The following is a 25,680-nucleotide window of genomic DNA, read 5'->3' as shown; positions in this document are numbered from 1 at the left end:
TCCACCTTGTAGTAGATTCCAAAATTGTTGCAGATATAACTAAAGACCAACATCGAGAAGGGTTATTGTCATGGTTTGGGACATGCTCATTTACATGATCTGTTTAAACCTAATTAGTTCGTGAAATGAATTATAACAGTCGTTTTGATATCAGTTTGGTTTTGTTTAATTATAAAAGTAATAATATAGTTTACACCATTGAAAATATTGTGTATCATTTTCTTGCATACAGAACAAGTTCTAATCGTGTTTTTTCAGACGTTAAACAAATGTGAAGTGTAAATTAGAAAGTCCTAAATCTTGAAATATTCTAGCTGTAATTAGAAATTGACAAGAAGTTTCTTATCACAAACCGATTGAGCATGTAGACAATTACAGTGTTGACATTTATATAAAGCATATAAAATGAACTTAATCACTGTGAAATCTATAACTGTGTAAGAACGATGTACAATTTAATTGAATTTTTGTCCAAACATTGACCACTGGTCATCTAGACACTTTAAAGTCCAGAATTAAAGTTCCTGTTGTTTGAATATTGAATACGTGATCATTTGAAGTACTACAAGGATTACCGGAATAATATTTCAAATAAAAGCTATACACGTCTGAAAAACTGTATAGGTGACAGTTAACACTGACATTATAAATGTTATACAGATTTTTTCAAATTCATTTATAGTCTTTTTTATAATACCTTTATGAAAACCAAAATTATAAAGCTAGAAATGCCATATACTGGAATTGAGGTGTTAAATGGCTCATCATTTTCATTGCCTAAATGACATGAAAATAATATTTTTATCACATTTTGAATTTTTCAGGACGGATTAAAGTATGACTTTCCAAATCGATTGCTTTTGATGCGCTTAGTTTGAATCTATCTTGGGGTTGTAAATTTAGAAATACACAGACAAATTACCCTATTAAAACATGATTATCCTTGCATCTTGGTTAAGTTCTAATGCCATTCAGCGCGATGAATGTCGCCTTTGTTTTGGATTAGTCTCATTTTGACCCATGGCCATCTAGATATTTTCAAAGTCTCCATAGTATAAAGATTCCAATTGTTTGGGTTGTACGCGATAACGTGATGGATTATCATGGATTACATGCACAGCCTATTTTGTGAAAGTGTAGGAATTGATAAACAATACTGTTTGTGTTAAGTATATACAAGATTAACGTGTACAAAATGTACATTATATGCTTACAAAGGGAAAAGTAAAATATCACGAAAATAATTTAAAAAAAAAAGAAGACAATTCAGTGGTTTTCTTTTTGATGCTTTTTTTGGTATCCTATTTATTATTTCATTAGTTTTTTTCACTAGATCAGACCGTTAGGGGTTTCGTTTGAATTGTTTTATATATTTTCATGTATTGTAACATCGTATAGCTTGCTACTTTGTATGTTGAAGGTCGTATATATATATGGTGACAGACTTATAGTTGCTATCATCTACGCCATCTGATCTCCGCGCAAGTGAGAGTTGTTTCATAGACAATCATACTACCGCTGCTGATATTTACATGTACATGGGAACAATTAATAAAAATATCAATATACTGTTATATTCAAACATCAAAAGCACTTAAAGCTAAAGCATTCAAAATATAACTTTTTACAATAGGTGAATGGTATCATATCTATGGGACAGCCAATTCTCATGATATAACCGATAAAAATACGTTATGGTTTTTAGTCTTTATTCAACTTGAAGACAACATTTGTGTTCTGATCAACCAACTTATATAGGTATTTCTAAAACAGCTTCACTATTATTACATAGTTAATTTGTATGTTGGTCTGTGGTATTCCTCTTTGAGTTTCTGCATCTTCCTCTCTTTATCTTTCAGTAATTTTAATTAAATGTATCTAAAATAATGGTGAATCCAAAAGTCTAAATATTTTCAACATATTAGCCTCGATTTTCAATAATGTTATAAAATTTACACTTAAATTCATGTTTATTTACATTATATACGTAGTTACACGCGATTAAACAATGAATTCGATGTCAATCGTGTGTTGCATGACAGTACAGTGAAATTATCATCTTTCTGTGTGCGTTTTATATTTTGGCATGTAACAAGCTCTCTATCATAGATTTAACTTGATAGAGATATATCATATGCTAAAAAATTTTGTAATATATCATCAAAGAAAAAATACCCATCAGAAAAAAACTGTTAAAATGAAGTCTTTTGAATCAAAATCTGTTGACTATTGTTTAAAATAGATATTGTGCCACACATTGACTTCTCGGATTATAGAATATCTTAGTTATTATTAATTTAATGTAAAATACAACACGATATTGACGTTTACTTTTCATTTGTGCGTGCTTGTAGGGTATATATTTTTCTGTCAATACTAGATATTTATTACGACGCATATACAATTGAGGTTAATTGAATGAAACAAGGATCCATTCTCAATCAACAAACGTGTGCTGGTTTATGTAGAAGTTTCGCGTGTTGAAACACTTTCACTTTGGAAGCTTGGTTGTTATTACTATGATACTAACTATGTATTGCTTTCAGCTTTTTTTCGTATTTTTACTGTCTTGATATTGCACGTTACAACAAGTTGAAGATATATTAATGAAAAGATGCAGCATAAATAGGACCAGAAGTAATGATATCAAATTTCAGATTATTTAACATCAGACGAATCTTATGCCTTTAGCTGAATGTAGCGGTATAAGCCTGGGTTGACAATCGGATGCTTCTTTATAATAAAACCAGCTATTGTAATCCCTGTGAAAGATTTCAAAGTTATATGTGTAGTATATCATTATACTCAGTAATTAGTTAGATGATAGGTTTGATCATTGTTGAAGGCCGTACGGTGACCTATAGATGTTAATGTATGTGTCATTTTTGTTTTTTTGTGGAAAGTTGTGTCATTGGCAATCATACCACATCTTCTTTTTTATATTGTAGTCCTATGGTGGTCAACATGGTATCGTTAGGTAGTTGAATATAAATCTTTGTAGAGTATACACACCATAATGGTTTTACAGTTGGTCAGCTTTATAATGATAAACATCTTCAGAATATATAATTAGGTTTATAATACCTTTTCCACCAGATGTCCAGACAATAGATTAAGGTCATTTTATACTGGTCATCATAAGAGGTCATTTTTATTTACTTTTGTACTTTCGTTTGTTTAAATCGGTGTTGTCAAGTACGAGATTATACTTCTTAAGTAGTCTATTTTAAGTAAATTGTCTGTCGCGTTTGACACTCACTGGTAATTATCGACGAGGGTTCAATAATTGTAAAGGCACCAATACTCGAACTGCTTTTCGTTAAACTGTAATGCATGGATAGTTTCTAATTAATAGCTATAGGCGATCATTTATGTTTGGTTTCTTTTTATCGTACAGTTTAACTTTCTGATGAATGCATATCTTTCTTTAAGATATATAATCATTTTTCAACCATGAACAATACACTAAAAATTGACCTTTGAAATAACTCAAGTTCATTTGATAGAAATATGCTTCAGACTAAACAGTATTCCTTTCATTGTTTTTTCTTACTTCGATATTTTTCATATTTTTCAAACGATAAAAAATACTTCGGATTGTGGGCCTACTTACACAATATATGTTACATTCCGTGTTCGTTCTTAGTACAACTTGGCCTCATTCTTACTCCGTACTTATGAAACACTCATCTTGGATTACTTTTCATTTCTGTAAGTCAGGAATATAACAGTTGCCTTCCATTCGTAAGATGTGTTTGACCTTTTGATTTTTCCATTTGATAAGGAACTTTCCATTTGATAAAGGACTTTCCATTTGATAAAGGACTTTCCATTTGATAAGGAACTTTCCATTTGATAAAGGACTTTCCATTTGATAAAGGACTTTCCATTTGATAAGGAACTTTCCATTTGGAATTTTCCTTAGAGTTTGGTATTTTTGTTATTTTGCTTTTTCCTTTCATTAGTCAAACATATACGAAGGCTTTCGAAGATGATAAACGCTCACTTACCCTTCCGGAAAACCTGAGATCACTCCCAGTTTTTGATTAGGTTCGTGTTGCTTAGTCTTTAGTTTTCTATGTTGCGTCTTTTGTATTATAATGCTTTAGCAATGGCGTTGTCATTTTATTTTCGATCTATGAGTTTGACTGTCCCTCTGGCATTTTTCGCCCTCTCTAACAATTCCGTTATGAAGTAAGAAGAGGTTTACTGAAAATTCATAGTTTTGGAGGAAGCGAAATCCAGACCTGCTCGTACGTGATCTACTATAATTTACTCTAACTGCTGGTCAACCGGCAGTGCTCAAAGATCCTACCAGTGGTCAAGATTTGGGTATTGATAATATTTTATGACATTCATATCCTACATAAGAAAGTGCATGAACCACGTCAGGAAAATGACAGTTATTTTCAATTCGTTTGATGTGTTTGGATTTTTGACTTTGTCTTTTTATAACTGACGTTTCGTTTTGAACTTCCATTGGACTTAAGTTTTTTTTTAATATCTGTAATTTACTTGTGAAATGAGTCTACGAGTCCTCTGGATTTGTTATATTTGATTGTAAAGCAAAATTCCGATTCAACGTTTTAATGTTATATCACTCAGTTTTACCAGATGTTCTATGCTTAAACGATCGTAACTTCCTTATCTTGTCTCTATTTTTTTTTAATCTGATACCTGTTTTATTCATTTCTTACATATCCATTAGACAGATTAAGAGAAGAGCACTTGTTAACGATCTTGTTTGTAGGTACCTAATTGAGTGAACAGACAGATCATTAAATCTCATGACAAGTAGCATATCGTGTTAGTCCCCGAGTGATGAGGTTATGTAACGATTATGTAACGTCAATCAAATACCAGTTTATGATTGTGTGGGGTCTGCAAGGTGGTTTTCCTAACTCTGCTAACTCTGCAATATGTAACATGCAACACATATTAGTCTAACCTACTGCAGATTATAAATTTGTATATTGTTTTTTTGCACGTAAGAAACATAATTTGTCTGATACATATTTCAAATCGTTTCTTGTGATTTACATGATGCCATTTTCATGATTGAATAGATATATCTTCATATTTTCGTTGTCATATGTTAAAATAAATCTATATGAGTTTATCATTTTAACAATTCCTTAAGTCGCAACATCAAAAGTCCGTCTGATGGCTCCATTTCTTGAAAAATAGGTCCGAGATTGGATTCCACTGCTGGTGGAGTTTTTATTCCCTTAGGGTATCACCAGCCCAATATTCAGCACTTCTGTGTTGACACGTATTATAATTGATATGGTCTTGATTATAAATTAACTCTTTACAAAAGTTGGCATTTTGAAATACTAAGGCTTTTCTACCTCAGGAATATATTACCTTAGCTGTATTTGGCAAATCTTTTAGAATATTTCGTCATCAATACTGTTCAATTTCGTACTTTATTTGGCCTTTTTTAAAACTTTTGTTTATTCGAGCGTCACTAATCAGTATTTTGTAGACGAAACGCGCATTTTGCGCAAATACAAATTGCAATCCTGGTTTCTATGATGAGTTTATTTGTTAACTAACTGAAAGTGGATTTAATCATAGATAGCATTAATTTGATATACCAGCAATAACTGTTATTTTCCAATAATTTTTTAATTCAGTGAGTTACTTCTAGCATCTTTGCGTTACATATTCAGTTTGAATAATAGTTGATGACGGTAACGATAATTGGTAATACCCCTTTTTGGCTGACAAAGTCATTTCAGGTTGATTTGCAACTTAGATGATCTGTCCAAAACTGAAAATGTCTGTAAAAATAATTTACAGGTTCAGTTATGACTTTGTAATCAACATTATTATTACAATGTTCTTTTTATCGCTTACTTTGATTTTTAACTGAAGCAATTGACACATATCGTTTCAGTAAATACGATGTTTGAACTGGTTAGTAATGCTTCGTTTATATGTCGTCAATAAGGACGTTAATTATAGTTCTAGGCTAGAAGTAAAGAACAATCAACATAATAAACAATAAAGATTGATACAAATAATGTACATCACATGAGAATTTCGTTATCATTACGTTAACGACCTATGCTGATATCCCTATAGTTATACTTTAATTAAAGAGTATTTCTTTTACTGTAGTGCAAAGCAATACCACAGAGTTTGTTCAGATGTTCGACCTAAATATTGATGTGTCTGCCATTTTGCGTTGTCTTTTGCACTGCATGATGATTATAACGTTTTTGTAAAAAAAAAATTCAGAAAAGAACATCGATCAAACAAGTAAAAGAGCTGAGTTTTTCTTTTGTGTAATATCATTGATTCTAGAATCTTCACAATTATTTTGTCCACAGAATTTCAAGTCGTTTATGATTGTGAATAATAATTCACCTACTTCATCATTCCAAAGGGCAAAATGAGTTAAACTTGCCGTATATAGTTTTTTTCATTTTAAGTTGATAAATAAATATCGTGCGTATAAGAATGCAGTTAAGCTTTATTGAGCTGTATCATAATACATGATATAGCTCGTTCTGGTCTTGTATACTGCCTTTTTACCTTAAAACAAAGGGTGATATATATACCATCCGTTCTCGATTGTGACGTCATTGCATGATTCCTATCACTGCATTTGTACTTACAAGAACACTTATATCACCCGCAGTTTTCGGTTGATTTTATTTTGCTCGGTCTTTAGTTTTCAATACAATGATCGATGAAATTATTTGACTCTTTGGTGTATTTTGTTTTTATGCCCCACCTACGATAGTAGAGAAACATTATGTTTTCTGGTCTGTGGGTCCGTTCGTCCGTCCATTCGTCCCGATTTTGGTTAAAGATTTTGGTCAAGGTAGTTTTTTAAGTTCAATCAACTTGAAACTTAGTACACACAAGTACACACCCGTGATATCGCGGGTCCGTGACTGAATTAAAGTATATAACTATGCCTAAGCCTTATTTTAGTAATTGGTATTGTCATCTGATAAGTCATGTCGATTATAAGATACAAAGTTTTCTCTGCTTTCAAATCTTTCTGTTTGAACCCGTCGACCTGGAACTTATCAGTTATTGGAAATATTAATTATTTGGAAAACAAAAGGTCCTGGCTATCCAGGAATAGAGTATTTTTTAATCAACAGCATTGTCCTATATTAGTTATCTTAGAAAGGCTTGCTGATTGCTGAATAAAACTACAATAGGGAACAATTTGACAATGATTGAATTTAGTAGTGTCAGTCCTTTGATTATGACCCGTGTATATAGCAAAATCCTAAATACACCGTTTGGTGGTGCGCATGTCAAATGCGGAACGTACAGATAAGATAATAGCTGAATATACTATTTGTATCGGTATCGGATTCGACCCGGAACTTGTTAATTATTGGCAATATTAATTATGCTGAAAACAAAAGGGTCTGGAGTGGTGTAATTTTTAATCTACACCATTGTCCTATATTAGTTATATATAGAGTTGAATTCTTTGATTAGTCGTTTTTACCCGATGACGGCTGACAAATTGGACCTCGTAATTTTAGTATTATAGATGTTCCCTAAATTTCAAATTAAAGTTTTGACCCCAATTTCACGGTGCACTGAACATGGAAAATGATCGTGCGAGTAGGGCATCCGTGTACTATGGACACATTTATGTTTTGTTATGTGTTTGTTTGTTTCTAATGACATTCATATATTGTTTCTCAAGTATTTTAACATTAAGGAGAACTCAAATATTCAAATGATTAATAACGGATAGCTATAGTTAAATGTTATGTACTCAATAACAACAAAAGAGAAAAACACTGGAAAAAAGCAGCAGTCTACAATATGATAAATAATTTGGGGTCATCACTGCTCTGCATCTTTGAACTTTAATTGGTCTTTTTAACATTCTTTATTCGAGCGTAACTCATAGTCTGTTTTAGACGAAATGCGCTTCTGGCCTATACAATTTGAATCCTGGTATCTATTACGATGTTATATAAAATACACAGAAAACTAAAGACTGAGCAACACATAAACCGTTAACGACAGGGGTTATCTGTATGCTCAAGAAGGTTATGTAGATCCTTCTCCACATAAAGCTACCGTCGTGTTGCTCATGGTTAGTACACATTCAGTGATAAGTGTGATTCGGTGATCTCGTAATCAAGTATTGTGGTTACGACTATTGGTATATACCTGTAGGTAATTTATCATGTTTATGACAAAGATATTCAATAACGGTCAACCAAATAATGATGTCGTCCGTAGTCTTTCAAAACTCTTATACGGAAAATGCATAGGGTGTTAGAACACCATATAATTAGAAAAATTACGTGCCATATTGAAGTATGTAGCAGAGTTTTAAATGTCAAAAATATATTTCACAGTATTAACACCTGTAAAGCATGCCACTGACCAAGTTTTTAAATGCTATGTTTGACCGATTTCCTACCTACATTTAGTAGTATAGCTGCGTGAACTGACAACAAAAAGTTGCGGTATTGTGGCTTTTTAAAACCATAAAAATTTACAAATTTTAACTTAAATGTCCCATACACGATATGTGAAATATAGAGAAATGTTTGTTGATGACAAAACACAGGAAACGATTTCCTTTGAATCATAGTGTCAGTCTGAAAGTACTTCCATTGTATCATAGTCTGGAACATGCATAATTGATTAAGAAAACTAGCTTTTACTTGATCCGGTATTTGGCTTTTTTTTCGCGTTGAAATAATTTTGTGTTGATTATATCTCAGCATCTTAGATTCTTAAAAACTCTACAACATTTAGCTTCGATTGAAATATCAAAACATACATAAATCCTATTGTTTTAGATATACAAAACATATTCCATACAGATCGATAATATGTGTTACATCTCTTCGTCTAACTTTTCTATTAAATGGAGAATTTGCGCAACTAGTTTGATGTTAAATAAGAAGTTTGGTTACAATTTTATTTTAAGGCCAGGTAACCAGCGATTAAAAAATGCTTAAAATGTTGTCAGCTTTAATGACCTTTTTTCAATGAACAATAGATAAATGTTCCCTGTTTTTCCACTTATATAAAGTTCTTGTAGTGTTAAAAATATAAATCATTTTGTTACCGTCTTTTGACCTTTTTGTACTTTACCTTATTCTTGTTGAATCATCATACTAGTATAGTTATGTACTGCTCTAGGAAGTCATGTGACATAAATATTTTTTCTACCAAATTGCAAAGTCTTTGCAAAAAATGAAGCCAACAGTAGTTTGTCGATCTAGCAAATCGATTAAAAACAGAAGGAATCAAATGACTTCCAAGAGGAATGAGAAAACATTTTTTTTATTTCGTATGTCAATCGATGGTGCTTTACAAATTATGCTAAAATGGAAACTAAACCAAAATCACCGAACTCCACGGTAACTTCTAAACGGAAAGTCCTTTATCAAATGCCAATATCAAAAGCTCAAATACATCAAACAAATGATGATATTTACAGTGGCGGATCCAGAACTTTTCCTAAGGGGGGGGGGGGGGGGGGGGCTGACTGACCTAAGGGGGGGCCCGCTCCAGTCATGCTTCAATGATTCCCTATATAATCAACTAAATTTTTCCCACGAAAGGGGGGGCCCGGGCCCCCCAGGGCCCCCCTGGATCCGCCTATGATTTATAAGGATTTACAAAAAGTGTCTTACAAATCAGTTATTATTAAGATGTACCTTTACGTTTGTTTCATTACTTTGTTGTAAGGGTTTGAATGTGAACCTTTCTAGAATATCGAGTAAAATAGAACAAATTAACTAGAATGCAGTAATATTTCTTAATATTTCGTGTCATGCATACACTTTTGATTGTCACACTGAAAGACCAACAATAAAATTTCAATAACTTTTTTTTAAAGTTTGCATAGTTGACTGGACACAAGTTATTGCAATTATTCTCTTTATGGAGAAATTTATTTGCAAATAAGAAGTCGCTTGCAAGACGTTCGGTAATTAAAATACAATTGAAGTTTAATTTATAGTTCTCATTTTTAAATTTCAAAGAAACAAAATTAACTAAGTGATCATATATAACCGAACTGTAACTGATGTTCTATTGGTATTAATGTGCACAGCACAGATCAAACGAATTTTCTACAATACTATCTAAGGTTATGTCTGCAGCGTAGTAAAATAGTGCAAATTGGCTGAATTACTCACTTCTTCTTAACATTTTGACAACAGGACTATAGGATGTAGGGCCTTTAATGCTGTTATTAATTGCGATCTTCTATTGTTTAAATCAGTTATGCCACACACATAATGTTCATATGCTTTTATTATATTGATTCTTAATGTATTTGAAGGTTTTTAAATGTTATGTATGGTGCATCTACTACCTGCCTTAATCTTAATTCTTATAATGCGTTCTAAAGATGAAAATACAATAAATTTTAGTTTATAAGTACTTGTGTATTGGGATAACGACATCGCCGATAATTTATTTGTCATTACAAAAATATCAATCAAAAACGTTTTAGGTACATAGGTTTCTTATGGTAATGAAAAGTTTTCTCGTAATTTTTTATACTAATTCCTATTAATTTAAGATTACAGTAGGTTTTTATTCTGACTTTTCAACTAACGATGTATAGATCCCGTGCATAGTAAGTGTGTGAGACATAGGCAATAGAAATTATGATGAATGCTTTTGTTGAAGTTTCCTTATTAAAATAATTCTTAGGTTCTGCTCTTTTAAAAGTGGTATCGACAGAGCAATCCAAAGCTATGGGGAAAGGGTTAAAAGATATAGCTAGCTAAATGAAGAAAATTAAACGCTATGGTCCATAAAACGTTTCGCTTGATGAAGCAATACACAAATCAGAGATAGGCTGTTAACAAATTAGAATATTGAAACAAAAAATCTAAACATACAACTGTTTTAAAGTAGTATTCCAGAGTTCAATCAATAGGTTCTGTCGCTGGCAACAATGCTAAAGATTTTGACGATTTATTCTTGATGAAGGCTGACGACTTCTATAATTGTAAAAATATTGTATTACTTTTCTCTAGATGTAATATCAAGAAGCTTCAATAGGTAAATATAAACGTTTCCTGTGATGACACTAATCCGACAGTGTGTGTTTCCAAATAAGTTTTAATATATCTTTGTAAGTAATAACACATATGTTGTTGTTCCATTGAATGATGTTTATCGTCGAACGAGTACAATTTCAATTATTATCATGAATTAAACACATTTAAATGTGTAAATGTATCTATCTTCTTGAATTGTCAAGGATGTCGAGTAAGTTTGTATGTCTTTTTTTATCATTTGTGACAATTGTGCATGCATAATTTCAGCTAAATAGATCAGTCCATGGACTTGTTTTTAATTTTCGATATTTATTTAACCTGGTCCAGCAATTAAGGCAAAGGTATGTTACCGCTGTCCAATAGTCATATATCGATTTAACTAAAACAAATCCGGGTCGGAAACCGAAAATAAAAGTCAGGGCATTCAATTTCCGGTTGTATACCTGCTGGAGTTTTTGTAACTGAATGTGTTTTATCTGCTGATCTCTACGGTTTGTATATCATACTACGAAATTTATCGTCTGTAGTAGCATAAACATAAATTATGGTGAATGAAATAATACATCATACATAATCGTGGAGTATAAATCAAATGTGGTTTACTTATAAATGATTTATTAATATCAGTAATGTTTTGTTCTTTTTCCAAAACCATTGTCCTAATTAGTGATCATTACATTGTATTTTATAGACGACATTATATATGTACATAAAAAAATTAAAAACATTTTGTCAAATGATATTCATACATCAACCTTTGAAACACTTTTGTATCATCCTATGTAGACAATTACAATAAACTTCAATTTTTAATTAATTCCAAAACCATTGTCCTTATTAGTGATCATTACATGGTTTTTAAAGACGACATTATATCTGCACATAAAAAAATAAAAAAAACAAATGTGTCAAATGATATTCATACATCAACCTTTGAAACAGTTTTGTATCATCTTATGTAGACAATTACAATAAACTTCATTTTTTAATTAATTTAACAATAAATGGAGACTATAAATGTCATTAGTTTACAAGACAGGTTCAATTACAGCATACAATGTTGAAGGCATGACAAACAAAGACCATAGTATGATATGTATAAATTATTCAAAGACTTTATTAACAAATCAAAGTACATACAAATCTTGAATGTATAGTTATTAGAGAACGCCAAAGTCGTCTTAATTGTTAGTCACAAATATTGGTGAGACATAAGATATGTTTATATATATATAAACAGATAAAATAGATATAGGAAGATGTGGTGTGAGTGCCAATGAGACAACTTTAAAACAGGGTGAAAACAACTAGATTTAAGAAGGGACTACTATGACAAAATGTCTTTAGAAATCAAACGTCGGATGATGTTTTAGTCATATTATCATTCGGCTTAACCAAATACCAGAAAGATACAGTGATTGGTTGATAGTTGATTGCGTATCTGTATATATCCTTATGTTGCTTCCTATTAAAGTTGTTCAAAATTCAAATGAAAGAGAGAAAGATCAAGAGTTTAAGAAAGATATAAGTTGTCTATTGTGTTGTGTTCTTCAATGATTGAAATATGCAAATCATTCATAAACATGAGAAATATTAAACTAGCGAAAAGTTATATACATGATTTGTAAGGATTTTAAATACTTAAATCTAAAAGAGAAAAGCGAATATCCAAAAGCAAAGGTTAATGTGCATTGGCTTTCTAACAGTCTAGATCTGTTGCAATTAAAAATTAAAACATGTTGTCTTGGAAGACATTGATCACAATTATAAAAAAGTAAATCACAAAAATACGGAAATACGAGAAGTCCCTAATCTAATGGCAAAATCAAAAATTCAAACACACCAAATGAATTGATAACAACTGTCATAATCCTGACCTTGTACATGCATTTTCTTATGTAGAAAATGGTGGAATAAACCTGGTTTTTAAGCTAGCTAAACCTCCCACTTGTATGACAGTTGCATCAAATTTCCATTATATTGAAAACGATGTGTGATCAAAACAAACAGACAAAATAATTAAAAATGTCAAAAAAGTACAAATGCAACACGAACCCCACCAAAAACTGGTGGTGATCTCAGGTGCCCCGGAAGTATGAGCAGATCCTTCTCCACACGTGTTACCCGTCATGTTACTCATGTTATTACAAAGCCGGTAAATAGTATAATTTGGTAGGTCCCATTCGTGAAAAGGGAACGGGATTGGATTGTAGTTATGACATAATGAACATTTTCGATATCAATTTCATAACGGTCAACCAACTCCTGGTGGCGTTAAAATGAGTCTTCTATAGTATTTGTAATTGGTGACAAGGAAAGTCTTTTGTGAAATTCACTTCAGAATAATTGTACACCTTAGAATTAATGGTCAACCAGTTGGTCCGTGCATTGATTTGTTTGGTATATTGGATGTGTTAACGAAGCAAATTAAACTGTATACAATATATTTTCTCCTATGTTAAAAAATATGTTGCTATATGTGTGCTGATCTTTATATTATTTTAAACTGGCTGATCTGATACAAATTTAGCAAAAGTTGTTATACAATATCATCCTTCTACCTGAACTTCGGATATGCATACCAATTTTAAAATCATTTCTTTTTTTCCAGAATATAAGACTACCAGTATTAGGAACAAACTCAGGGAAACTACTACCTCGAGGTAAGTGTTATTAGATAGTTAAGAAATTTGAATACACTTCACAATTTTTTTGTGGTGTCAATATTTGCTTCTAGATAAAACGACCAAACATACATGAAACATTGACGCGCTAGTGGTATTATCAAGTAAGGAATGACAGACATATATTATGAGTCAGATGTGACTAGTGCTCACCGCAAAATGAAATGTACCTTTACAGTACAAAATGATCTTCGCGACTATCTAATGTTGACTAACTGTCTTAAACATTCTCATATTAAAAAAGAAATGGACATAGTAGAAATACCATAAATCACCCATCACACCAACCCCGCGTTTAAATCCGTTGTAAGGATCACTTCAGATGCAAGAGTGGGTAACAAGCTTTCCGATTTAGTAAAACAAAAAGGCAGAAGATACAAAGGGACAAAACAAAAGCTGAAACGAGGAAGAAAACCAAAACGAAAGGCAATCAAAACACTGCATATAAGACTAAAGACTTAGCAACATTATCTAACTTTGAGTATTGTATCATGCAGGTACTTTGGAAATGGTTATCAAAAGTACCAGGATTATAATTGTATACTCCAGACGCGCGTTTCGTCTACATAAGACTCATCAGTGACGCTCAGATCAAAATAGTTAAAAAGCCAAACAAATACAAAGTTGAAGAGCATTGAAGACCCAAAATTCCAAAAAATTGTGCCAAATACGGCTAAGGTAATCTACTCCTGGGGTAAGAAAATCCTTAGTTTTTCGAAAAATTCACATTTTTGTAAACAGAAAATTTATAAAAATGACCATATAATTGATATTCATGTCAACACCGAAGTGCTGACTACGGGCTGGTGATAAGCCTCAAACCATCGTGTTCACATACACGTTTGCATTTCTCCAATGTTGATTTCATCATTCAGGTTAAAAGGGTGAATGAAGACCAAACAAAAGTTTGAACTTAAAAAAAAAAACTGCAATACTTAAAACAAACAAGCAAGCACAAACATAGATTACACCAACCAGTAAGGAAAAACAACCAAATAACGACGAAAAATACAAAACAAAACATAGAAATCTAAAGGCTTTCTAAAATTTTATTGCTTTACGGTTCATTGGAAAAAAGATCAAATGCACAGCTATAGCTACTACATGTAACCGTAGACCATGTACAATTTTACATCTCTATCACGAGGAAAACCATCACTAACCAACAAAAGCTGTATTTAAATAGTTTAGTTTGCTGTCTGGTTTATAGAGCGCTGGTCAAATGTAGTCCGTTGCAATTTTTCAACCAGTTGAGGTCGTATTCCGAGCTAACGAAACGATATGGATGTGTAATGATATTATTGTTTAAGAAACCTCGATGTCATAGATATCACTTTAAAATAAATAGATATGAAGTATGTGATGGGGTAAACTTATATTTTTATATGAAATAAATAATATTAACTTAACGATGTCTCTATTGTGTATCAATAGCAAAGCTTGTGTGGAATGTAACTTTGAGAATTTAAAACATAGACGGCGTATAAAACATATCAGACTATGAGTTTTTGAAAATATTTTTAAATGTAGACAAAAATGACGTAAAGGTATTGATTGATTTTGTATTGTTGATATATCTAAGTACAGTTCCACTCCGAATGTTGCGATTATTTTGGTTAAATAAAATGTGTCACCCAATTTATCTTGCCAAGTAAAATGAGTAAACTTCTTCTGTTTAAAAAGTGAAGACCTATAGTACTAAAAGCCCATAAATCATTCCTTCACCTAAAGATTTGATAACGTTTATCATGCAATTTTGTTTGATACTCGACTTTTTTCAGACGATCAAATGAAAATGGAATGTCAGGGATATCGTTTAACTAAAGACCAAGACAGTATTGTTGCGATGACGTTTATCTCTTAAGATATATGTTAGGTGCATTTGTTCTTCAGATAGCTCAGGAATGTGCATGCACTACACACTTTTTTATGTGGTGTCAATATTTGCAATCAAAATGAAAGACATGCATAACATGAGTCAGGTCTGACTATGGCTTACCGCAAGATGAAATGCACCTTAACAGTACAAATGATTTTGACAAAAGATGAAATGTAAAGGCTTACCAAAGTTGACTTTACATCTTAAAATCCAAAGTTTCTTCATTACTTCCGATGCACGAATAACCTGTCCCAACATACCCTAGTCAAGGCCAGTTCAATTGAATAGTTTGAGGCGCCAGTGAATTTAGGGGTATCTTCAAAGTAAACGCAATGAATTTGAATTTTCTTTTTAATAAGGGGATCATTGGTGAGTGTTTTGTAGACGAAGCATGCGTCTATCCAACAGTTCATGATAATGGCAATTTACTTCTTAAGAATGGGAAGTTAGCAATAAGTAATCTGAAATCATGGAGTTTTGTTAGACTAAAGATTTAAACCTTTATTTAATATGAAAGTATTCCCTAAAAACAAATATTTAACGAACATGGCATGCACAATATACCCGATAATGAAATTGAAAACTTGATGGTTTACGCATGCCTGAAAGAATGTCTAGAAAAGTTACGTTTAAATGGGTACAAGAATAGACCAGCTACAAGGGATACAAATTTATAAAACATTTGTCAACTAAAGATGGGTTGGAATATCAGTCCCCACACTCTACTTATTTGATAAGCTTCCAACAGAACATGGGATAAGGCATAAACGGGACATTCTAAAAAATACAATTTTTGGTTCTGTGTGTTTTAACTTCTTCTCATCCAGTCGATACATCAAGGCTCTTATTAAAAAAAGAGGGGCGAAAGATACCAGAAGGACAGACAAACTCAAACAATTTTACTCGGAGTATAAAATGTGTGCCTTTAGGCATATACTCCTTTCGAACGTTAAAGTATAGAGGATTATATAAGCTTGGAGTTCAGTATTTTTGCTAGTTTACTTTTCATATACAAATGCACTAGAATAAAAATGCCATCAACGCAGCTGTGTTAAAGCTTTCGATTTTTATCAGTACCTTAAACAAGGATCAAGCAGTTAAACTTATGGGCACTCTAACGTAGACGATTGAATATCAATAGAAACACCTGAGCAAGGTTCGTCTATGAATCAAAATTAGAATAAGAGTAACACGGAGACAGTTACATTATTTCCTGGAGTGAAAAAAATTACGGTTAGCTAGGAAGTGATTGATTTTGTATTTTTATTCATTGAATCATTGTTCTACCCAGTACTATATTGCATATCAATTTTAATATATCAGTTGAAATTTTTCTTGTCACATGTAGTATATCAAAGTAATATAGTAAACGTCTTCTGTTTAAAGGGTGAAGACTTATAGCACAAAATGTCGATAAATCATTTTTTTGCACGCGTAGATTTGATAGCATATTCATGTAATTTGGTTTAACACTGCTTTATCGATCAAATTCAAACGTAATGTAAGCGATATCGTAAAAGCATATATAGACTGAGACAGATATTTGGCGAGGACATCTTTCTCGGAGTGCGTGAGGTGTTTATGCATTTTATGAAAATCCGTTTGAATATTCAAAAGGTATACGTTGATTCTTTAATACTTATCAAGATATTGTACAAAAAAGTTGATTGATAAATTCTTCATTAAAATGTAGAATTTTGATCTTTTTTATTTTTATTGTTATTTCTGTTTTAGAAAATAATCAAATAATAACAAATGTATGAATAGACATATCGCTGGTATCCAGAGGCGTGAACATGTTGCATGCAATAAATCTGGTGTATATCCTGTTAATAAACATCGACATGCAGTTTGCAAATTTATCATGCGATGCATAACAGTATCTATTTTTGAAAAAAAAGAGAAATTTATCGTTATGTAATGTTATTAATTTCCACCAAACTAATAGTGGGAGAGGAATTTAGTATCGCATTTGTCCGTTTGTCTTTATTCAAACACCTGTAGGCATTACCATGGTATGGAGGTCAATGCACTTATTTCCCATCTTTACATATCATAGATAAAACCGTACAATAATTATACATGAAGCGTACATAAACCTTGTTATGACCTGATATTCTTGGGTAAATACCAAATATTAATTTGTTAAATTGGCCGTTTTGGAGACTTTTACCTTGGAGTTCGCTAATTTTGTTATTCTATTTATCAAATGATAAATTTCGTACGTCCAAAGTATATTCTGAATTGTCAACTATAAAGAACGCATTTTAAAGCCAACAATGAAGAAATATGTCGAAATGTTATAAAAGTAGCTTAACAACGCATAATATAGTATGAATATGATTTTTACAATCAAATGTAGGAGAAAGTAATTGTTACAAGAACACAATTGCAAGGACTATTATGGGCATCCGCTATACCTCATTTACTCATTGGTAATAAGACAACATCTTCTTATATTGATATCTAGTGATATTGCATTTACTTTAATGTTTTACTTTCAACTTTTTTGTATATTAAATATGCTTTTAAGTAAAGTTAAGTTCGAGAAGAAAAAACAACTTTTAAAGAAAACTTTTGATCGTTATTATATTACATGTGAATATTTGTATTTGTACCGGTTTGTGTTTTCTTCTTTCGTTTCAGGATGCGTATAATTAAGGGCGGTTGTGTCCGTCGACATACCTAAAAAAAATATTCATTTCCTATCATAAAAATCATAACGATAACCCATAATTCATTTATGCTGAAAAGATGAATGTGTTGCCACAGGAACTATAAACACATGGCTTTTTTCGTCAATTAGGTCATAAGTAACGCTCTAGATAAAACTAGGTAACTTACTTATCTTCATATGATATAATCTGTCCTTCCTTGCATTAAAATAAATGTAAATTAGAAAGATGTTATACCAATTAACGTATCTTGTAAATTAACAGGTGGGGGAAGTATTACAACAGAAATGCTTAAACCCAGATCTACAGTCGATATATGCAAAACCCAAACGGAAAATTCAGTTGGCTTTACAATCAGAACAATTATGAATAAAGAAAAAAATGTCATATTTTTGTTGGTTCTTCAAAAATTGGTTTCGAGCACACCTGACAAAGATTATGAATTCCAAGATTATATAACTTAACTATCAGCTGCTGTATTTCGTAAACGACCTAATTCGTCATCGTAAATAGTACAGGATCAAACGATTATATGTATTAAAATTTATCTTTTTCCTAAACTAAGAATAAAACTATGTTCAAAAGTATGCCATAAAAATTACAATTTTCATTGTCCTACTCAGAAGACCTTTCCCAATTTGCGGCTTCTCGACACATATTTGTGTGATTGAAAGAAAGACATGTTGTTGTTTTTTTTATTTACATGGGTTAATAGTCGCAGGTTCTTTCGTCAAAAAATACTTCATTTTAACTGTTCTGTTTCAACCGGCATTAATTCAATATAGTGTTGCCATTGAATGCATTATGAATTTGGTTCCTTACAGGTTTCCTTTCGAAAGAGTTTGAGGATGGTTATTGCAGAAATGGGAATTTAACTCTTGTATATCTTTCATTCTTAAATCTAAATAATATACGTCTAATTCAGATAACCTCATCAATGTATAATTCGTATTTGATAATTGCCTAAAAAATTATTTTCTTCAGATTACCAACTGATATACCCTATCATCTCAGAAGAACCTCATATTTCGACTGTATACTCAATCCAGCGACACCGTCGTAGTGCTCCTCAACTCAGGAAGGACCTGTTTTTAAACTTCACAGCTTTCAATCAAACATTCCAGCTTCATCTTAGACGTAATGGTCATTTCGTAGCACCTCATTCCTTTGTCCAATATCGATATTACAATGTGTCATCATCAACTGAAAGTATTAAAAAACAGTGTTATTTCAAAGGGAAAGTTGCTTCGAGGAGAGGAAAAGCTGCTGTATCCCTATGTGATGGCGTGGTAAGTTCTTTTCATCAACTGTACCAAATTTGCATACCTATTCCTCATTTGCATACCTATTCCTCATTTGCATATGACTCATTTGCATACGTCTCATTTGCATAAACAGGCCTATTTGCCAGGTATTAAAATATTATTCATTTGCATGAATGTAATGATCATGGTTTAAAATCATCTAACAGTTTGATCTAGAATTACTGTAGGTTACTGATCCTCAAGTAACAATATATTCTTTCAAAATAACAGCGTCTGATTTAAAATCTATAGCTGTAATTTGATATGCCATCTGAGTATATTAGGCTCTGTTTGTATGTAAATACCTTCAAGAAGTTTATATTTTCCAAAACGTTCTTGACCGTTAATAAATCATGCACTTAATAGTTATCAAAGGTACCAGGATTATAATTTTGTACGCCAGACGCGCGTTTCGTCTACATAAGACTCATCAGTGACGCTCATATCAAAATAACTGTCTAATCTATTCTATTTATGGTAAAAATTTGTGATTTTTTTTTCTGCGTATTTGACAATGCCATTTCTAATTTTTCTGTTTTTTTACATCTGTTTCTATGTATTATTTCATCTGTTTCTATGTATTGTTTCATCTGTTTCTATGTATTGTTACATCTGTTTCTATGTATTGTAGCGCATATGACAAAGGCAGAAAACAGTATCTGGATTTGATCTAAGGTTTTCTTCTTGAAATTCTTAAAATCGTCTTGTAATGGACGGATTTGGCTATTCCTTTGTTGTCCCTTTCAGTCACACAGCCCTTCGCGTATTCAAATACTTTTTTATACTTAGCTTTTAATTTTTGGCTTTCAATTTTTTTGCTTTATTATTGGTGACTATAGGTGATTTCTGAAAAACGCTTCGGACTCCCCAAATTTTTCAAACATTTTTTTTCATTTGATAGCTTTTGTCGGTTTTATATGATTATGAGACCAGTTTGCAACATTAATTTTATAGTTGAAATTGAATCAACGAATACTATGTAACTAGTTGACCAAATAATATTGGAATTGTATGAAACTCGTGTTGGAAGGAGTCAACGCATGTATCATTTGGTGTTGGGTATAACGAGTACATTCTAGTTTTATAATTACATTTGTTTATGTATTTCAATATAATTTTGTAAACAGAAAACTTAAGTCTCACGGACGATAAATTTAAACCATTTCAGATAAATTTGTTTAAAATATTTATTGACTGATTGATAATTACAAATATCAGGGCAACTAATATGTAATTTCAGATAAACAAGTAACTGATTTGGTAAAGGGTTCACTACAAATGTTGATATTACATTTGACTTATTACAAACTGTAAACAAATAGAGATATGAACTAGTTGATGTTGCGTAATGTAGTGATTAAGAATCAAAGAATAACCCGTATGTTTATGTTGTTTTGTGACATTAGTGGTTAGCACTGTATATAACTTGTCTTGTAAATAGTTCTATATTTAAGATCACTGACATGATGAAACTCTAACAGTAAAATGTCAAATCCAATGAAATAAGACAGATGCAAAAATGTATATTAAATTTTAACAAACGACAAATAGAAATATTAAAGAAGAGTATCTTAAAGTTCACAATATATACCGATAAATATCTATTATTCCCACATTATGATTTAAATCCGTGCTTTTTGAGATATCGTAGCAAAACCGCCTCTACTGCGTCCAGTGTTCTAAGTACGACGTCGGACAACATAGTTATATAATTTTAGTTAGTCGAATACACCTTTCATCGTCGGGTTCATATAGCGTTATAACACAGTACATGATGTATGGTGGGTGTGAAGACTATATACTTTGTGTATCAGATGCTTTTGTCAGTCGTAATAGATGAAAATACTTATGATGTAGTCACATCAATATGCAGATCTAACATTGCTTGGCTTATTTTTAGACGAATTTTGTATTATTATATTTATACAAAGTGTATTGCGCATATTTTGTTTAAGTCTTAAGAATAATTTGAATATACGAGAAGTCGATAGTTATGAACCAACCCTGAACCATTTAAAAAAAACCGATAAAAATAGTTTTTTCACAAAGTATAATAACTAAAATACCGAACTCTAAGGAAAATTCAGAACGGAAAGTCTGTAATCAAAAGGCAAAATCAAAAGCTTAAATACTTCAAATAAATGAATAACATCTGTCATATTCCTGACTTGGTACATGCATTTTTCTTATGTATTCCTCGTTTTATAGCTAGCTAAACTTCTCACGTGTATGACATTCGCATTAAAACAGTCTATTATATAGCCAACGATATGTGAACAAAACAAACAGACATAATGGGTAAAAATGTCAAATGTAGGGGTACAGCAGTCAACATTGTTTCTATAATCTGAATCTTAATATCTATGCATAACTGTTTGGTTAGTTAAAAGATGAACCTGTTGATAGGTAGACATTCACGAGTTTATTTGAATAGGATTTTCTTTACGCGGTAGATGTTGTAGAAGTAGTCATTAATAGTTATCCCACGATGACGCGATGTGTCAGTGTAAGATCACCCCAATGGCCGGAGGCCAAAGGGTGATCTTACACTGATACACCAAGTCTGAGTGGGATAACTATTTTAAATCTCAGCTGTTTTAGATTAGACGAAAAACCATTTACAATTCATAAAATCTAGTTTAGCACGCCACACAACCATTATAATATACTTTATACATTACTATAGGATTTATACCCTTTTTGACCCCCGAACACGATGGGTAGATATCAAACAATGTCAACTCGCCCCACTGGCCAATCGGCCCAACCTATATCGCCACTTAATGAAAAAATCGCCCCGCTCTTGTTTACCGACTCGTACCACCTTTGAAAAAGGATAAAATCAAACTGAACAATCACTGACAACTCACTTATCAACGAAAAGGGTTTAAACCCCACTGAATAAAGGTCTACCAACTCGCCCCACTTATAAAAAAACCATCTTGCTTCCTTTAAGTATGTTAAATTACTGAATGTTCGTATCCAGTCGTCCTGCTGTAGTGGTTGTGTCGTGGCTTGATATGCTAAAGGTCTTGAGTTCGAATCCCAGCATATACACTGGATTTTTTCTACGTAAATTTTGATAGATAGTCTTTTCCGTATAATTGTATATTTAACTATAAGTTTTATAGTGGATTCAACATTCCCGCCAAAATGTTACAGAACAAAGGAAAGCATGCATAACAAAGACACTCAAACTAGGGTAATCTGGTAGGAGTGATCCGGCTCAGATCACCCCTGTTAGAACAAAGGAGCGGGATGTAATTAACGGTACAGTTTGATAAGTTGTCGTTTATGAGTACAATTTTGATCAGAAGTAATGTAATGAAATAAAGTAGTCATGTATGCATACAAAATTTAATTAAATAGTTATGTACTCATACGAAATGATACATGATTCACGTTCGCATATATAAAATGATATGCAGTAGGCATATCAGCGTACGAAATTATTCATGTTCGCATACGAGATACTATTCCGTAGTCATGTACGCGTACAAAATGATATTCAAGGGTCATGTACACATGCGAAATAGTATATTTAGTAGTAATGTGCGCATACAAAATGATTTTAAGTAGGCATATAAGCGTACGGATAATTCGTGTACGCATACAATATAATACTTGTATTCAGTAGTCATGCACGCATACGAAATTATGATCAGTAGTCATGAACGCATACGAAATAATGTCCAGTAGTCATGTACATGTACTAAATTATATTCAAGATTCGTGTACGCGAAAGAAATGCTAGTAATCATAAGTAGTTACGCATACGAGGTGATAGCGTATATGCATGTGCGTGACGGGGTCTGAATCAAACAATTGTATACTCTTAAAGATGCTTCAATTCAAACAATGAATGCATGATAAAACCTTTGAAAATATTATACTTGTAATTCATCTATGGTAACCTTTGTTTGAGATAGCATAATAAAATCATAGCATAATAAAATCATATCTGATATTCATCCTCAGTCATAATAACCTGTTGGTGACCTTCTGCTGTTGTTTTTCTCTATGGTCGGGTTGTTGTCTCTTTGGCACATTCCCCATTTCCATTCTCAATTTTATTCCATCATTACCAAACTGAACAAAGAAATAACAAGACTGGTGCCGTATACGGTGCAGGAAATGCGTACCCTTCCGGAGCACCTGATTTCACTCCCGGTTTTTAGTGGTGTTCGTATTGTTTCTTATTTCTTATTTATAACTGTTGATGTAAATGTCCTTTGGTTTTGTGAGTCTTTGTTTACTCTTGGGTTTTGATTGTTATTGTCTTTTCTGCATGATAAAGAAAACAGTTCATCTCTGCAGTTAAAGTATTCTGATTATAGTGAATTACGTTTGATTAGTACACTGCATTAAAAAAACCAATTAATTGTTTATTTCATTCAAACGGGTTTTCTAAATGGATTTTTGTAGCTAAAGCATAAATCTATTTCAAAATTATGCCTTACCTTCAGCTATGAAATATGCAGTATATAAATATAAAAGATGAAATTTATTTTTATTTATTTTCATTAATGACATAAATGATAAACGAGCTGTTTGAAAGAGTAATATTTACACATTGGAAAGAATGAAACACACCATGCATTTTGTAAGAAATATGTTTTCTTGGTGATAATTTGTCGATCCTTTTGATCGCTGATCATATTTCAAAAGAAATGATAAAATCTCTAAATATTAAAGTTATGATGTCAAATGAAATATGTGTTGAACACCGAAAAATGAAATATCAGCATTCCGTTAAGAACGAACGTACTTGGCAGAACTGAATATAATGATATTTTTATCAAGATGCAAAATGGTGTGGAATAAATAAAGGCAACAGTAGTATACCGCTGTTCGAAACTCATAAATCGATAGAAAAAAACAAATCCGGGTTACAACCTAAAACTGAGGGAAACGCATTAAATATAAGCGAACAACGACACAACATTAAAATGTAACACACACAGAAACGAACTACAATGTATGCATTAGACAAAATCCGACGAAAGACCCTTATTATTATAAGTATTATTTAACAGTTTTGTCATCGTAAGACATCTTCATGTGGTGTGAAAGTGCAGGTGGTAACTACGTTGTCATGACAAAATTATTGTTAGTTGTTAGCCCATACACTAGAAGAATACAAAAAAAAGTAAAATCACAAAAATACTGAACTCAGGAAAACTCTAAATGGAAAGTCCCTAGTCAAATGGCAAAATCAAAGGATAAAACACATCAAACGAATGGACAACAACTGTCATATTGCTGACTTGGTACATGCATTTTCAAAAGTAGAAAATGGTGGATTGTACCTGGTTTTATAGCGCTAAACCTCTCACTTTCATGACAGTCGCATCAAATTTCATTATTTTTACAACGATACGTGAACAAAACAGACATAACCGGTAAAAAAAGGCAAAATATGGTTACAATAAAAGGGGATCATTGTATAAAACCCATTAGCTAATCTTAATATTTATTACTCTTGTATCCATTCACGAGAAAAACATTATAACCTAAAGAGACATCCCTAAACCATTACATTAAATAAATATGTTTATGATTATTATTACTATAATATTATAATCATTACTATCCGTGACCAGAAATATTTCATGACAGACAATGTTAATGTTAGTCGTTTCAGTCCCTATCTAAGACTACGGGAATGTTACATTGATGAACGAATAGTGAGTATGACCTTAACATGAATGTCCTTTAGTTAAGCTGTGTTGGTTTGTCCTGTCTCATTGGCGCTAACACCAATTTACCCTAGTTTCACAGTTTCACAAGATTTGTCTGTATAACAGTCTAATGTTGGATTCCATATAAATGCAAAACATTTTTTTTCTTATTATCAAAATTAACACCATGGGCATCAATAGACGAGAAGCGCGAACCAAACGATGGATGATTGGTATTATTTGGTACCAGGGTACATGTTTAACGAAAAGAATGCTTTCATTATTGATGCATGCCTATTTCTAACATGACTAAAAGCTCCGTATTTAGAATCAGATTTTGGCGTTGATAGAAAAGTTATCTATATATGCACAGTGATCATAGTCTAAAATAAGAAATGATCTGTTATTGCATATAAAGAATTTGACA

The 25,680-nt window shown here is 32.0% G+C and overlaps 1 protein-coding gene across 2 annotated transcripts in view; it reads left to right on the top strand.

The window, feature by feature from the left end:
- The window catches only part of LOC139523159 (A disintegrin and metalloproteinase with thrombospondin motifs 18-like), a 68,077-nt gene that overhangs the window by 3,624 nt on the left and 38,773 nt on the right, over positions 1–25,680 (top strand). For both annotated transcript variants that reach the window (XR_011664568.1, XM_071316964.1), the window contains exons 2-3: positions 13,642–13,693; positions 19,253–19,557. Coding sequence is in view for 1 of the 2 variants with exons in the window: in XM_071316964.1 (XP_071173065.1) it covers positions 13,642–13,693; positions 19,253–19,557 (357 nt within the window). In the remaining variant the exon portion in view is untranslated. The remainder of the gene's footprint in view (positions 1–13,641; positions 13,694–19,252; positions 19,558–25,680) is intronic.

Source organism: Mytilus edulis, chromosome 5 (genome assembly GCF_963676685.1).
Source record: "Mytilus edulis chromosome 5, xbMytEdul2.2, whole genome shotgun sequence".
NCBI lineage: Eukaryota > Metazoa > Mollusca > Bivalvia > Mytilida > Mytilidae > Mytilus > Mytilus edulis.
This window is presented reverse-complemented; position numbering and strand designations above follow the sequence as displayed.